This window comes from Apaloderma vittatum, unplaced genomic scaffold (genome assembly GCF_000703405.1).
Source record: "Apaloderma vittatum isolate BGI_N311 unplaced genomic scaffold, ASM70340v1 scaffold36448, whole genome shotgun sequence".
In the NCBI taxonomy this organism is placed as follows: domain Eukaryota; kingdom Metazoa; phylum Chordata; class Aves; order Trogoniformes; family Trogonidae; genus Apaloderma; species Apaloderma vittatum.
Genome location: NW_009733160.1, coordinates 8979 through 23733, shown reverse-complemented (window position 1 = coordinate 23733; position 14755 = coordinate 8979). Strand labels below are relative to the sequence as shown.

The window sequence follows — 14755 nt, the reverse complement described above, 5'->3', positions numbered from 1 at the left end:
CTGCTTGTAAATCAAAGCTCTTAGATCCTCCTATTAGAGCTAATGCAGGGATTGACAGAGTACAGTTGAGCTTTTTAGCTATCTGTCTATATATAGTTTGAAGAAATAAATTAACTAGAAAGTTGCCCTAAAGATCTTATGTTTGTGTGACTGTTATAGCTCCTTAACATTAGAAGAATATATTAAAAATAGTAATAATTCTTTTCATGATGTTGTATAATATGCATAGGGAATTCTTTATGAATTCAGGGCAATGGACAAGAAATTGATTTTTTTTTTTTTTCCTTTTCTCTGTCTCAGACATTTCCATCAAAAATACTATATTACTATTATTAGTGGAGTCAGTTATATGTTAAAAAGATGAGTGATAGACATTCTACTATTTGGTTTCGTGGAAAGAGTTTATTCTTGAGTAGTCTGGATTCTCTGAAACATAATATGAAACCCAAAAAGTACAGCAGAAGAGGGTGACTAGTCCTGAATACAGAATTGTTTCTTACTTATTCCTCCTGTTAGGCTTCAGAAGCTCAGTGACAAAAAGAGAAGAGAAAAGTCAAATGTAATTTGCATTCCGAAATCTAATAAGTGTTTTCTTCCCACTTTGTACTCCACTGAATTTTGGTAACCTATGCTTGCTGGTTTTAAGTTTTTGTATTAGCTTCCTGTTATTGCTTGACCCCTGTCAACCTAGCAAGCACAATGCTTTCACGTAAAACAGAATGTATTTAGAGTGCATTTTGGAAGAGTTTATCTATGTATTTCCAATGCCTAAAAATGTAATGGTAGCTATCACATATAACTTCTTTGCTCAACTGAGTTTTCAGCTTTAGTCTTACGAACACTGCTTTGTGAAATGAGCAGAGCTTGGGAAAGGATCGATCGTATCCATTGTAGCAGTTACCAGCGAGATGTCATTTTAGATGCAAGCAGCATCACGTGCCCTGGGAGGAACAGAAGATACGGTGTGTGGGAGTGGGGCTGGGAAAACCAAAGGATACCTGGAGTTGAATATGGGGAGGGACACGAAAGGCAAGAAGAAGGGCTTCTTCGAGTGTATCGACAAGAAAAAGGCCAAGAAAAATACAGGCCTACCGCTGAATGGGATAGAGTGGAGCTTCCCTCGATGCCTGGGAAGGTGATAGAACAAATAATCCTGGAAGTAGTTTTCAGACATATTAGGGATAAGAACTGGGAGTAGTCAGCATGGATTTAGATGAGGAAATCATGCTTGATCAACCTGATTGCCTTCTACAATGAAATTACTAGCCTAGTTGAGGAGACAGAGCGGTGGATGCTGTATATCTTAACTTTAGCAAGGCTTTCAAAACTGTGTCCTGTAATATCCTTGTAGAGAAACTGGTGAAGCACAGACTACATGGGAAGACAGTGAAGTGGACTGAAAACTGGCTGAACTGCCAGGCCTAAAGGGTTGTGATCAGAGGCACCAAGTCCACCCGCAGGCTGTCCCTACTGGTGTACCCCAGGGGTCAACAGTGAGGCCAACACTGTTTAATGTCTTGATTAATGACCGGGATGTTGGGACAGACTGCACCCTCACAAATATCTGCAGAGGATACATAACTGGGAGGAGTGGTTGACAGACCAGACAGCTGTGCTGTCTCTTTGATACGGGCTAGAGAAATGGGTCAAAAGGAAGCTCTTGAAATTCAACACAAGGAAACACAAAAGTCCTGTGGAGGAATAACTCCACATATGTGTACAGACTGAGGGCCAGCCAGCTGGAAAGCAGCTCTGTAGAGAAACACCTAGAAGTTCTGGCAGAGAAGTGGAACATGAATCAGTGAGGCACCCTTGTAGCAAAAAAAGCCAAACAGCATCCTAAGCTGCATTAGGAAGAGCATTGCCATCAGGTCCAGGGAGGTGATTCGTTTGCTCTGCTTGGCACTGGTGAAGACCACATCTGGAGTGCTAGCACAGTCTGCCAGCACAGTCTCTAGTTGACATTCCTGTGTAGTCTCTTTTTTTGGAGATGGCTTTTGTTCACAAGTTCATAAAGACAGGACAAATGGACTTCATTTTCCTTTTGTTTGTTATTTGGGAAGTACTGAGTGTAAAAGTCACAATCATTGATTGTTCCCAGTCCAGGACTTCAAGGACATAGGCAGCTGTTATTAGAAGAGTCCAGCTAAGACCAGTGCAATGTTCACACTGTTCTTTGTATCTAGCATTTTTTGTGTATTGAATCAAGCCAGAAATCAAATACATTGATTTTTAACATTGCTGTTAGCTGAATTACTTAGTCAAATCTGCAAGCAGTGCTACGTGTGTGAGGTGACTGTCATGCACAATCAGCTCATTTATGTAAATCTTTTCAGAAATATTGATTATTTTCATGGTTGGCTTCATATGATTACAAATTATTAGTAAGGTAGAAGAGAAAAATAGCTTAAGGATCTGAAAACAAGATAAGCACAGATTCACTTTTTTCAGTTAGAAAAACCGCTTATCACTAGATTACTTAAAAATGCATGAAACATTTTTCAGACACCTACTTTTCCATTACCCTGTCCAAGAAAGGCTATCTTGGGTTAGAAGATAAATAAGAGTAATCACATACCTTTGAAGATTTTCTTCTGCCAATGACTTTTGAGTTGCTTTAAAATTGTAAGTGTAGAAAGCTACCTAGCTTTACGAGTATTTACTGTTTCAACCTCTAGTGCTCAAAAAACCCGCACAAAAAAAAAAAAAGGAAACCACAAAACCCCCAAACTCAACAAAGACAATAAAACCACCACTCCAATATTTATAACATAAATAGGTAACATCCATGGCAAAGTTCATAGCATTTTGTAGACTGAAAGTTGGAATAACTTGCACTATCACTAACATTAATAACTGTATTAAGAGCTACTGAAAAAGCAGTTACTAATTTTGCAAGTTGTGCTTAAAACTGATATTTACTGAAATTCACAATAACTAAAGTCTATAAAATGTCTATTGTAGACTAAACAACAGACTAGTCTGAAATACGTAATTGTTTATTTTATTCAGCTCTCCCCATGTATCTGAGATCTGCTCTGGAGTTCTAAACTTAGTCTGTTAGGGCTGAAGATGCCACTTATTTTCAGGTTCTGTAATGCAGACAACGTCATCCTTGGTAAATATGTAAGACAAAAATTCCATTAAGTTCAGAGAGAAAGCACTTGGAAGCAAACCTCACAAAAAGCATGCTTTCAAGAAACATCTGAATTTCTAATGAGAATAAAGACTATCTCTAACCCAGGCTATGGAATCCAAACAGAAACTGAGATTGCATTTACAGCTCTGCTTTTGATATAGCCTTCTTAAATAAATTTGAATTTAACCTCTTATCCACAGTTGTGCAACACAACTGGGCTTTGCTTAAGGAGCGTGGGTGGCATAGCTTAAAGCCACCTGCAGCTGAGAAGGTGGCAGCAGCTTAGGTGTAGCTGGAGTGGGTAGTTCCAGATCCGAAATGGAAGATGGAGCTGTGGATAGGAAGAAGATCCAGCCCTTGCACGGTCACATGTATTTTCCAGTCTTCTGAACGTCCAGTGTGGGCTTGAGATGAGCCTATTGTGGTGCCTGGCACGGAACTGGAAGATGAAGGTGGGTGAGTGGGAAAGCACACTTCATCCCATTGCTGTCTTTATTTTTATGTCTGTGCTCAATCTGTGTAACTTTGAGAAGGATGTAGTCTAGGACTGAACTCAAATGAAAATTAGACCTCTTAAGAATGGATAAAAGCCCTTCTTCAGGAACTATGCTTATAACTGTAACAAAGCAAGTATGTGAAGGAAAAAGGAACAAGCTTTTTTGTGTATTTCTCCTGTGCAACATACAGCTTTTCCTAAAATTTCTGAAGTACCCCGATACAAGGAGAACAGGCATTTTAACATCTACTTACGATCCACAAATGAAGTGAAGAGCATTCTGAATCTGCTTAGTCTACTGCCTTCATCTGCCCACATTCGTACCACACCTGTCCCAGTCTGCAGCATGACGTCGTTTGCTACGGTGCTGCAAAATTTTGCCTTCAGGTTTTCAATAGAACTACTTCCATCATAGACAGCAACAAAGTTTCTTTTGCATTCATTTGAATGCTCCATTTGATAGTCGAGAAATCGCAAATATATCTGTTAGAAAAGAGAAAATAATGTCTCTAGGAAAAGTAATACAGAGAAGACAGTTTTCTTTCTTGGCAAATCTTGAATAGCATATTTTGTCCCCTTACACATACATGTAAGTCCCCATTCACGTTATTTTTAAGATTACATTTTCTCATTAAATGTCTGTGTGGAGTATTACTTGGAATTTGTCTTAAGTATCTGTTTTGCTTTCCCACCCCCCAAAAAACAATCTTTACTTAGTAATTTACTTCAATGTATTTCTATTCCCCTTGGACAAAAAGTGAAAAGCAAGACATGGGCTGAGGAAAGCCCTAAGCAGCTCTATGTGCAGTCTGTTACTCTAGAAAAAGATAGAAGCAGTGCATAAATGAACTGAAAGAATTTTAATGGTATTTTGACTGTTCTCTTTTCCTTCTTTTCAATTCATAAAAACAATGTTAAAATATAAGGGAAGGAGTCTAGTCACAGAAGTTCTGAAGTAAAATAAGGAACTTAAAATTTGTTGCTTCAGAATGAAAGCTGATCACTGAACCACAGCAATTTTACAGAAGACATAAACCTATAAAGTCAGAAGTAACCTGAATAAAAAAGGAAGCAGGAGTAAAGTAAGCTGGCTATCTAGGAAGAGTTAGTAAGTTTAAGCCAATCTTCAGTCCTCCAAAAGCAGACACCTAATCCAAGAGAAGGCAGCATGTGTTAGAACACATGCGTCAAGGAAATGAGAAGACCAAGATGGCACTTGAAGAGTATTGTAATTAAGTTAGAATTACATGAAAAGAGTACAGGGCTTTTTCATCTCTTGAATGGTTGTACTGGAATTCTCAAAATTCTAGTGAAAGCTGATATGCCACTAAGCCACCTAAGCATGCTGCAAAGTCCGTCTTTAAAAAGTCCTCAAATAGCCATTATTGTGCCAGAGGAGAAATCTCTCCATGTGGAGGCCGAGGTCTCCTGCTCTGTGGGAGAAGAGGTGCTTCTCCTCTGTCCATGTGGTCTTCCACATGTTCCTCAGATAACCAATAGGTCTAGAACATGTGTTTTGAGTACAATCTACAATTACCTCTCTGGCTGATGCTATGTAAGCTGAGAACACTTTGCACAGTGTGGTTTTTCACGCATCTGCCTAATGACAAGAATCTCAAACTCTTCAGTTTGCGAAACAGAAGACCAAGTAGATGAATGCTACTGCTACATCACCTCTTTTTGCGCCCTTTTGCCCTGTCTCACTTTTAGCCTCAGCTAGTGCCAAAGTCTTTTAACACTGAATTCTGAAGACATCACTAAAATGAAACTAACCACCTTGGGGTGGGGGGGAGGAAAAGAAAGATACCCCCCACATTTAACAGGCTCTCCTGAAAACGCTGTAAAAGAGCACAGGAAAGGACAGGTGAGAGCTGTACGCCCTGACTTTTCCTTTCCAGTGTTTTCCAGAGGCAGGCTGCCAGCACTGTCTTCCCTTGCCCACTCTGTGAAAAACAGCAGCTTTGCCATGTTATCCCACACTTCATCTCAGTGTTTTGTGATTTTCTGTATAGATATCTTTCTTATCTTTTTTTGCACCTTTTTTTCTCTCTATTTTTTCTTTCCTGCTGTCTTTGTTAGATGTACTGCCAGAAATTCTCAGCTACGTTACGAACCCATCTTCCATTGATGTCTTATCTCACCAATATGGGCATGAGCTCCAAGTGCTAGTATTTCAGCTGAGAGTAGTATTTTTATTTAATGACTTTATATATCTGCTGTGAAATGACAATGGAAACTAAAAATAAATTAGCCCACTTTTAGTAGAGCTATTCTGTGTATGAAAACAAAGGAATAATTCCATTAAAAGAGCTCAGCTCTGCAAAGCTCTTTCTGTTTAGTGTGTTAGACAAGTAAATATAAAAGGTCCTCACTCTTAGATTATAGTGACTATTCTAGTAATTTTCTGAAATCTGGAAGGAATTTTATAAATATCTCTCACGCAGATTTTAAAAATTCTTTCATTGCTGCAGTTGTGTCAGTTTTAAAATTTTTTTTTATTACAAAATCACGGAAATAAAAAATGTCTATGCTTATTTTTCTCGAGACTGCCACCATATTAGATTTAATGGATTTTATCATCATAATTCTGCCAGAGTTGAAGCTTGAGAAACCACTGTCAGAACACTAAGAATTATTTTTCTCTAATGTTTTAACTCAATAATTTAGGATGATTAGCTCATCTCAGGACTGACCCGACTGTAACTCTACCTTCTGGCAACATTCAATAATTTATTAAAAAACTTAAGCATAAGACCTGGTGCACTCAAGTGGCAACGTAGAGAGAAAATGGTTTTATTATTATTTCTGGAAGAACTGCTACTATTACTTGGACTAGTATAGGGCTCTTGGGAGTTGAGTCACTTCCTCAAAGGCTCAAATGTGTTAATGGAATTTTAGTTTCTTTCTTGTCTTGTCCTCTTATTACAATCTTTTAGGTTGCTGTTTTAGAAATAATTTGGAAGTGAACAGGGCTGCTTAGTTAATTCTTACAAGTGTGTAAGAAGGCATAGAGTAGACTTGTCATCTTGGTAGCTACTGCTTAAAAATATTTTTATGTATATGCATATATATATACACAGAAGCAAAATCACGAACATGTTTGCTAAATGGAGAAAAAGACAGTTATTCTTTAGTGCAACTCCAAAGTAATTAACAAGTATATGGTTCTGAAACATACCGCTGGTTTGGGGTTTTTTTTAAGCTATTGTGTTTTGGAATTATGAATAAGATTTTTATCCTCCTCTCTGCCCAACAATAAAGCTCAAGTTGTTTTTAATAAGAGTAAGATAGTAATGTTTTCATAAGCAGCTTCTGGTTCTGCAGGCACAATCATGAATACCAGGTACCTAGGTAACTAATACCAGTTTTTGGCTTGAGCAGCTAACATGCCCCTTTAGGGCTTGGGCAGAAAAGCTCTAGCAAATTTTAATGTGGCACTTTAAGAGGGTGTGATCCTAGAGCTATGTCAGAATGATAATTCTTCAGCTGTATCCAGGTAAAGCCTTTCATTTTAGTTCACCTTGGTGATGAAAGTGGGTTTTAAGATGCTGGACTGTGAGGAGGAGCAGGTCTGTGTTCCATTGACTTTGAACAGAACCAAATTCTCTAATAGAACCACTGCAGGCAAAATTTTAAACCATAGCAGCAAGTTTTACTGGACTTTACCAAAGCTGTTAGCCAGCGTTTTTGCCTGTGGTCTTCCAATAAAACCAGAGTCTAAGTCAAATATCCTTGAAAATTATTGCTCAAACAGTTTTTACGGTTATTTTCTATTTTAATTTTCAAATAATAGGAAGACAACACTGTGCACTTACTTTATAAGTTCAATTTCAGAAACAATCTTCCATCTGGACTTCCTAAGCTAGTGATAGGTAATTCATTTCAGTGACAGTGAAACATTATGCAAATTATATCTAGTGATTATTACCTGTTATTAATGACTTGGAAACCCATCGTATGCTGAATCATATGAATGAAACCCACCTTAGCATTTGGAGTAGCTTTAATTGTCCATATGCAGTCAACTGCTTGTCCCGGTTTTGTTTTTCCTTCTTGTTCTACTTGACTAGAACGTACTATTCCGTCAGCTCCTGAGAGCTCAAATTGGCAATCTAAGGGAGAAGGTACACCTTGCTGTCAAATGCAATTAGATATTAATTTAAAATCTCATGTATAAAGAAATTGTTACTGTAATACTAGACCTGGGATGGGATTTAAAATACCTCCTAGGTAAGTGAAGTCAGGATCTGTAATAGAAAGAAGTCATGAATCACAGAGGCTATCAGTGCTTGAAAATCACTTCAAGATTTAGTACGATTTTAAGATTATGTCCTTTTTTTATTATGTCACAATAAAAATTGCCAGAAAGTTTACTGAATCAATTAGGGGGTACAGAGACAATTTTTTTTAGATTATAACATTATTCGACAAAGACTGACCTTATCTGAATAAGGTTAATTCTATACTGACAGCTCAGATTTCCAGCATAACACCAGAAGTTACTATTTGGTATTTTATTCCTACCGTACATGCTGAATTTAACTAAGCCAGGTTTCACGGGAGCTCCACAAGAGTATGGGGGAATCCTTCTGTGTGCATCACCTTTATCAGATCGCTGTCTGTCTAGTTCTGAACAATTTGAACTGGAGTAGTTTAGTAGCATATATCAACACTTTGAAATTGGTAATTGCTATTAATAAAGAATATAACGAAGGACAGTTAATAGTGAAGATACTTTTTCCTTCTATTCCATTCATGTGCTGTAGGAGTAAAGACTAGTCAGATAAAGATGATATTAAAAAGTTACGCCTGTATATACATTTATAGTAGTAGCAGAGATGACATTTGTATACTCTCTTTTGTCCCGAAGGTCAATAAAGTGTTGATAACTACATGTGTAGTATCTATCAAGTACAACAGCAGTCAAGCATTGCACAGGGTATCAGGTTAAATACTCTTGTAAAAAGAATGCCCTGACAGTTTTAAGTGGTCCCACAGAGCAGATGGACTTTTTGTTTGTCTAAAAGCACTGTCAGCATATTCTCCTCTCCCTCATACCCTGTGAACTACACCGTACTTTGTGCAAAGACTAACTCTGTTGTCTGAGCCTGTGGTTTGAGGGAACCATTATACTGAGAGCTGATGCTTGGACTGAATAGGGATTTCCTCTGGGTCTTCAGAACAGAGATTTAAAATGTTTTGCATCTGGCTGGAAGTGCTGTTTTAGATTTGCTTCAGGTGTTTTTGTCATAGTGTCCTACATTCCTAGAAGACAGGCTGTTGAAAATGCCACATTCTTTGTCTACGTAAATGCTCTTTTCATTCTTACCACTGCTGAAACTGGTACAAGTTAGAATAACAGTGGGAAGTTGCTAAAGCCTTCAGTTTGAGCAAGATCAACTCACTTCTTCACTAGCAAACTACAGACCTGTAAGTTCCTTCAGTCAAATTTCCAAAGTGGTTTTAGTCAAGTATGCTGGAGGATTAGCAGGACTGAGACTGTAATGTTGCGCTGCCACTTTGCCTCTGTAAGCACTTCTGATGAAATACAGCTCTAGACCACCAGCATAAACACATTCACAGAGTTCATCAGGAGCAGACGGTCATCAACACGGTCATGCTTTTAGGCATCTTTACCTGGTATGAATGAATACTTTGCTTGAAATCCCTTTCCTTCCAGCTCCTCATCAGAAGTAAACTTGATCCACATAAATCTCCCTGTTGATCTAATTAATGCAGGACTTTTCAGACCACAGTAACGATTAATGAGAGGGGAGAAACCAAAAGGTCCATCTCGAACCTCCAGATGATCAAACCGACACTCAAATGAGGGTTCTATGTAGTAAGGTTCATCAAAGGTCAACTCAATTCTTTGTCGTGGAGCAGCTAGACATAAAAAACCGAGCAGAAGATTAAATGAAGATCTATGTAAAAGAACACATAAGGACATGAAATAATGAAAAGACAGGCCTCCAAAATAGCAAGATAAAAAAGATACTGGAAACTTTTCAAAATGCTGCTGGCAGTCTGCTACAAAAGCTCAGGCACACTGTAATAAAAGAATTAAAATTATTTTGTAGGGGATACTTTTTCATGGAATTTTTTGCTTGTTGATCTTTATTGTTGAAAATTCAGAAATGACATAAATTTCACACAGCACGTGTAACAGTTACTAACATATATGCAAAGGTATTCAAACAAGTTTTAATATTAAGATATATATTAAAATTAGTGTTTCATGAAAGCAAAGTCCCTTTTTAGGGACAAAATATTGAGTAATGCAGAAAAGAATAGAAAAGGATACAAAGAACTACTCACTGATATACTTCCTAAGTATTAAGCCCAAATTTGGAGATCCTTTGGCAGGAGACATCTTGTATTAGACTATTCAGAGAAGTGTAAATGCTTCATGTATATTTTTAATATACAAGTGACTATGGATGTTGGTAAGTCTGAATCAGTGACAGCCCAACGTCAGGATTTGGATCAGATACACCTAAATCTTGAGGAGATGCAGCTATGTCTCCTTTGTGACTGGACTTCACATCTGTAGGCTGGAATGGTGACTTTATTTTCTATGAGTAGCTTTAGTGTTTCTTGTTCAGCTACATGAACTTTCAGATACCAACTGGTATGTGGAATGACAGCATTAAAGCACAACATGCTGTCTGCTGCTTCTGAATGCAAAAAGAATTTACTCATACGTCTCTAACACTCTGTTTAGACTTTATGCCTTAATTTTACATGAGTTAAAAACATTTGTAGCTGTTGGCACATATTGGCAGTGGTTCGCAAGAAGGACCATCTCTGCTAGAAATCATGGAGGACCTTGGTCTCAGGTACCCTTATTCCTGCATAAGGACTGTGAGGACAGAGGCATGGAAACTGCTTCTGAGCCCCATCGAAACTCCCTCATGTAAAGGAGATCCAGCAACAGGTCTGGTGCATCTGAAGTCGGACAGGATTTCTGCTCTCCTGTGCCTTCACAGCAGGAAAGATGCAAACTTCAGCTGTGCATGCATGCAGCCAGAAATGAGTGTGTCTATGAATCAGTACTGTACAAACAAAAACTCATGGAAACTTATTACTTGAAATATTTCAATTAATTGATACAAATCTGATGATTAAGCTAACATTTTTAGCTGACTTCAGTGGGTCTAGGGTGCATTCTAACAAGAGGAGAAAATAATTAGTGTGTCCCTAGTCTTGCAGTCTTTGCCCAAGATATTCTCATTGGAATGTGGTTTTATTCTTGTTAATGATTTTTTTTTGTCCTCATCACATTATTTTTATAGTGACCTCAGCATTGCTAAAATCTTCATCTTTTTAGTGAAGTGGCAGTCAGATGTGTCCTTTTTATTAATAAAGGACAGCATAGCTTGTGAGATAGGATAACACAGTATGGTCTGGTAAATGATGAAGATAGTCTTCAACCATCTTTTGCAGCTTATTATCAGCAATTTTGGAACTGACATTAAGATAACAAGCAACAATTTTTATCGTAATAGTTCTGTGCCTTCATAGATTACAGTAGATCTGATGCTGCTTTTTCTGGCTGTGAGGGTATGTCTCATTCTGTATAGTTAATTCCTGAATGTTTGCAGTTTCTATTAATTTGTTATTACTTCGGAGAGCAAATGTAGCTTCTTGTTCAACTGAATTACCGCAGAATTGATTATTTTCCCAGTATGGCTATACAATACTTGACAGTATAGTAAAATGACACAGTTTTAACAGTTCAAGATTATCCATTTCACAGTAAGATTGCTACATAACACATCAGAATACAGCATGTACCTTCTAAGATGTAGATGCACTCTTGATTTGGTGGGTACACGTTAGGGTAGTTTGGTGAAGCAAAATGCCCTCCATTACTTGTCCGTACCCAATTGTCACACTGCGTAGGAGGAATGCGATTCACTCCAATATTCTGCCCACCTTAAGCAGAAAAGAAGTGCTTGAATAAATTTCTCCTGCAAGCATGAGAATTTGATTTCGCAAAAGTAAAATACTGATGTAACACATATCCTATGAAAGAAGTTCTAAGTCAAGCAGTCTGCTAATACAGCATCATTATTTTATGACTTACGTCTTCTCCACTCCAATGCAAATATAATCCATAATATTTGTTAGCTTTTAGTACTTTTGCCTCTGATTCCAGAGTATACTGAAGTACATGGCCCTTGGGTCGAATATCTATTTGCAATAATTTGTTGGAATACAAAATTCTTATACCAGAATGAATTGTAATATGTAAATACACTAAATACAGCAACAGTAGTCAGTAAAATTACTAGCAATAGGTAGTTTGCATTGGTAGCTGAGGGCCTCATTTAAGATCAAAGCTCCTCTTGTGGAGGTACAGGGAAATATGACCCTTGACTGAGATTATGCAGTTTACTGAATGGGTGCACTGTGCTGGACCATTCGCAGGAGCTTCAGTAGTTGGGAGTTCCTTATCCAAGGAGAAAGGAGTTGGGAATAGTATGACCTCTTTGATACTCTTTTTAAGTACCTTTGGTCCTTCTCCTTAATATCAGCAGAATTAGTGAGAATAAGACACAGGATATGTGGTTTCTGCTGGATTTTTCTGAATCTCACAGGGTACTCTCAATGCCATTTATATTTATGCAGTTCTTCTTTGCAGACCTTTGAGAGGGAGTCTAGGCTGATACAGGTCTTAGCTGCCTTCAGTAAATTATCTCACCTTCCACTGGTATCTTGGCAGCTTTTTGATTTATGGGGGTGAAAACTTAGTCTCTCCTGCAGAAATTGTTCAAGGAAATTCTGTAGGTGTCAGTTCAAGTAATTCTTCTCTCCCAAATGTGGGTTAATCCCACATATGAGAAAATAAGGTTTGTGAAACTGATGCTTTCCCCACTCAGCAGGCTTCAAAAATGTTTGTGGGTGGACTACTTGAAAAGCTTGTTGTCAGATACAGAAAACATGAATTTCCGTGGTGAGTTTTTTCCCACCTCTAAGGTCTAAAACCATAGAATTTTAACTGGGTAAGAGAAGTTCCATGTGGTTTGTGACTGTGTGGCTTTGCTGAATTGAAACAAAAATGCAGTAAGCAGAGGGAAAATGGAAAATACTGGAATTCACATTAGTAGTTAAAGAGGCATTAATACCTGAACACAAATATTTTCTTTCATTTATATTGCTGAATTAAAAAATATAAAACTGCTACATTTTTTGAACAAATATAATCAAAATGGAATTGTACCTTGTGTCTTCTGTGCAACGGCAATCCCTTCCACTACAAGGATTGTTACCAGCAGCACTAATGAAAGAAATTGGACAGGAAAAACATCAGTAATCCATCTCAAAATTACAAACTGTTTTCTGCAGTCCAGATTCATGCAAATCCTGACAACTCAGAATATATGAAAATACATACTTCATTTATGTGCTTTCTTAGAACTTGAGCTTTAGGAACCCAGTGCAGTCTTAAGTGCACTGTCAGTCCTTCCAAGCTCCTTAAGAAAGTATATATGAGAATATCAATGTATTATTTGAGGGGACTTTAAGAATATTTTCTAGAGTATCTACTAATTTGCAAGAATTTCATAAAATTACATGGTATCTATCTCCACTACGACTTTTATATCCTGAAACAAAATTTTTCACTGCTATATTGAACCGTATTTATCCTAAAACTCCATTTGCATAATGTGTGCAAAAGACTTGTCTAGCTTCCAAGAAGTTAATCAGGACCACAAGAGACACTGCACGGTCTTACCCTTACACAGATTTCAGGAGCACTAGAGAATTGTGCTTTGAAGACTGGTTTTTCTGATGCCTCTGCAATACCAGTGATTTCTGCAAATGATGTAGCAGTAGAAAATGAATGGATACAAGTTCCAGTGATGGAGAGATGTAGTCTGAGTAGTGGCAACAGCTAGCATGTGGACACTGTTGGGATGTCTGCTGTTACAAGCACTCAGGTTTGCTGGAGCGTTGTGTTAGTCTCAGGTGTTGGTACGTGCTGGTGTTTTGATTTGAACTGACTGAGCGTTGGACCCGTTAAAGATTCAGTCATACCCTATACAGAGCTAGCAGGTGGCATGTTCAAAGTAAACAATTCTTACTATTTTTTTTAATGCACACACTTTGTAACATAGCCTTGAGGCAGTTTCTAAAACTGTTTCAGAAACCTCTTAAGCCGCAAGTTGCTGGAAATCTAGGACCGTATTTGGGACAAATATAATTTGCTCTACTTTTATGCTCTTTCTGCTTTTATGTCTCTGTAAAAGAAGATACTAGGCTAGATGGACCCTTGGTTTGACCTGCTGTAGTTTTTCCCATGTTCTTAATCTGCCTGTAAATACTAAGTCAGACAGGCATGGCCTCACCACTACATGGAATAGGAATTCTATTGTGACATTCAAGAGGTTAACTTTATTTTTCCAGTTTTCCCTTCTTGTTGCTCAGGCATTTTAGTGGCTCATGCTGAAACTGCTTTTTCACTATCAATGATTTTCCTTGTGTTGCTGTCAGACTTTCAGCCCTTCAGAGAGTTCCAGGGTAAGCATGCACACACTGCCAACTACAGTGATCCTGACTGAACTCGTCTAGATGCGACTGTAATGTTGGTGTAGATATATTATCTCCGGGGAAGACAAAAGGAATCTAAGTCTGCCCATGAAAGTGTCCATCTAGCACTTCTCTTTTATTATGTATGTTTCTGCTGCCCTTTCTTTGCTTTACCCATAATAAACCAGACTGTACGTTATTATAAGTCTTTCCTCACTAACAACCACTTTTTCCCTTGTAAGTCAAGTCCACATGGTGGGTGTTCTAAAATCCCATATGGGTCTTGCAAACAAGTGTTACATCCCTAGAAGCTTATTTAACTTCTAGGGATGGATTATGAGAAAGTAGGTTAAGACTGAGGTAGCTTTGCAACTTCCATCTTTGCAATAATGCTGCATTTTCAGCAATGTAAATATACTGAAAAATATACTTCCTACCTGCCCTTACTCCAATACAAAGTACCAGCCATTAATCGTTGCTGACTCACCCTAAATTGCAAATGCATCCTTCAGAAGAAAGCATCTAGTACCCAATACTGGTCTTCAAGTTAGGGACGCTCACTGGTCTTTAAAGCAGATAAAATA

The 14755-nt window shown here is 37.9% G+C and overlaps 1 protein-coding gene across 1 annotated transcript in view; it reads right to left on the bottom strand.

Annotated features, from left to right (window-relative positions):
- Positions 1–12918, bottom strand: part of NETO2 (neuropilin (NRP) and tolloid (TLL)-like 2) — a gene marked incomplete at its 5' end in the record, with an annotated part of 17650 nt that extends 4732 nt beyond the window's left edge. The window contains 6 exons of the mRNA XM_009875762.1: positions 3890–4118; positions 7620–7747; positions 7838–7882; positions 9273–9521; positions 11433–11573; positions 12862–12918. Of these exons, the coding sequence (XP_009874064.1) occupies positions 3890–4118; positions 7620–7747; positions 7838–7882; positions 9273–9521; positions 11433–11573; positions 12862–12918 (849 nt within the window). The remainder of the gene's footprint in view (positions 1–3889; positions 4119–7619; positions 7748–7837; positions 7883–9272; positions 9522–11432; positions 11574–12861) is intronic.
- Positions 12919–14755: the final 1837 nt, after the last annotated feature.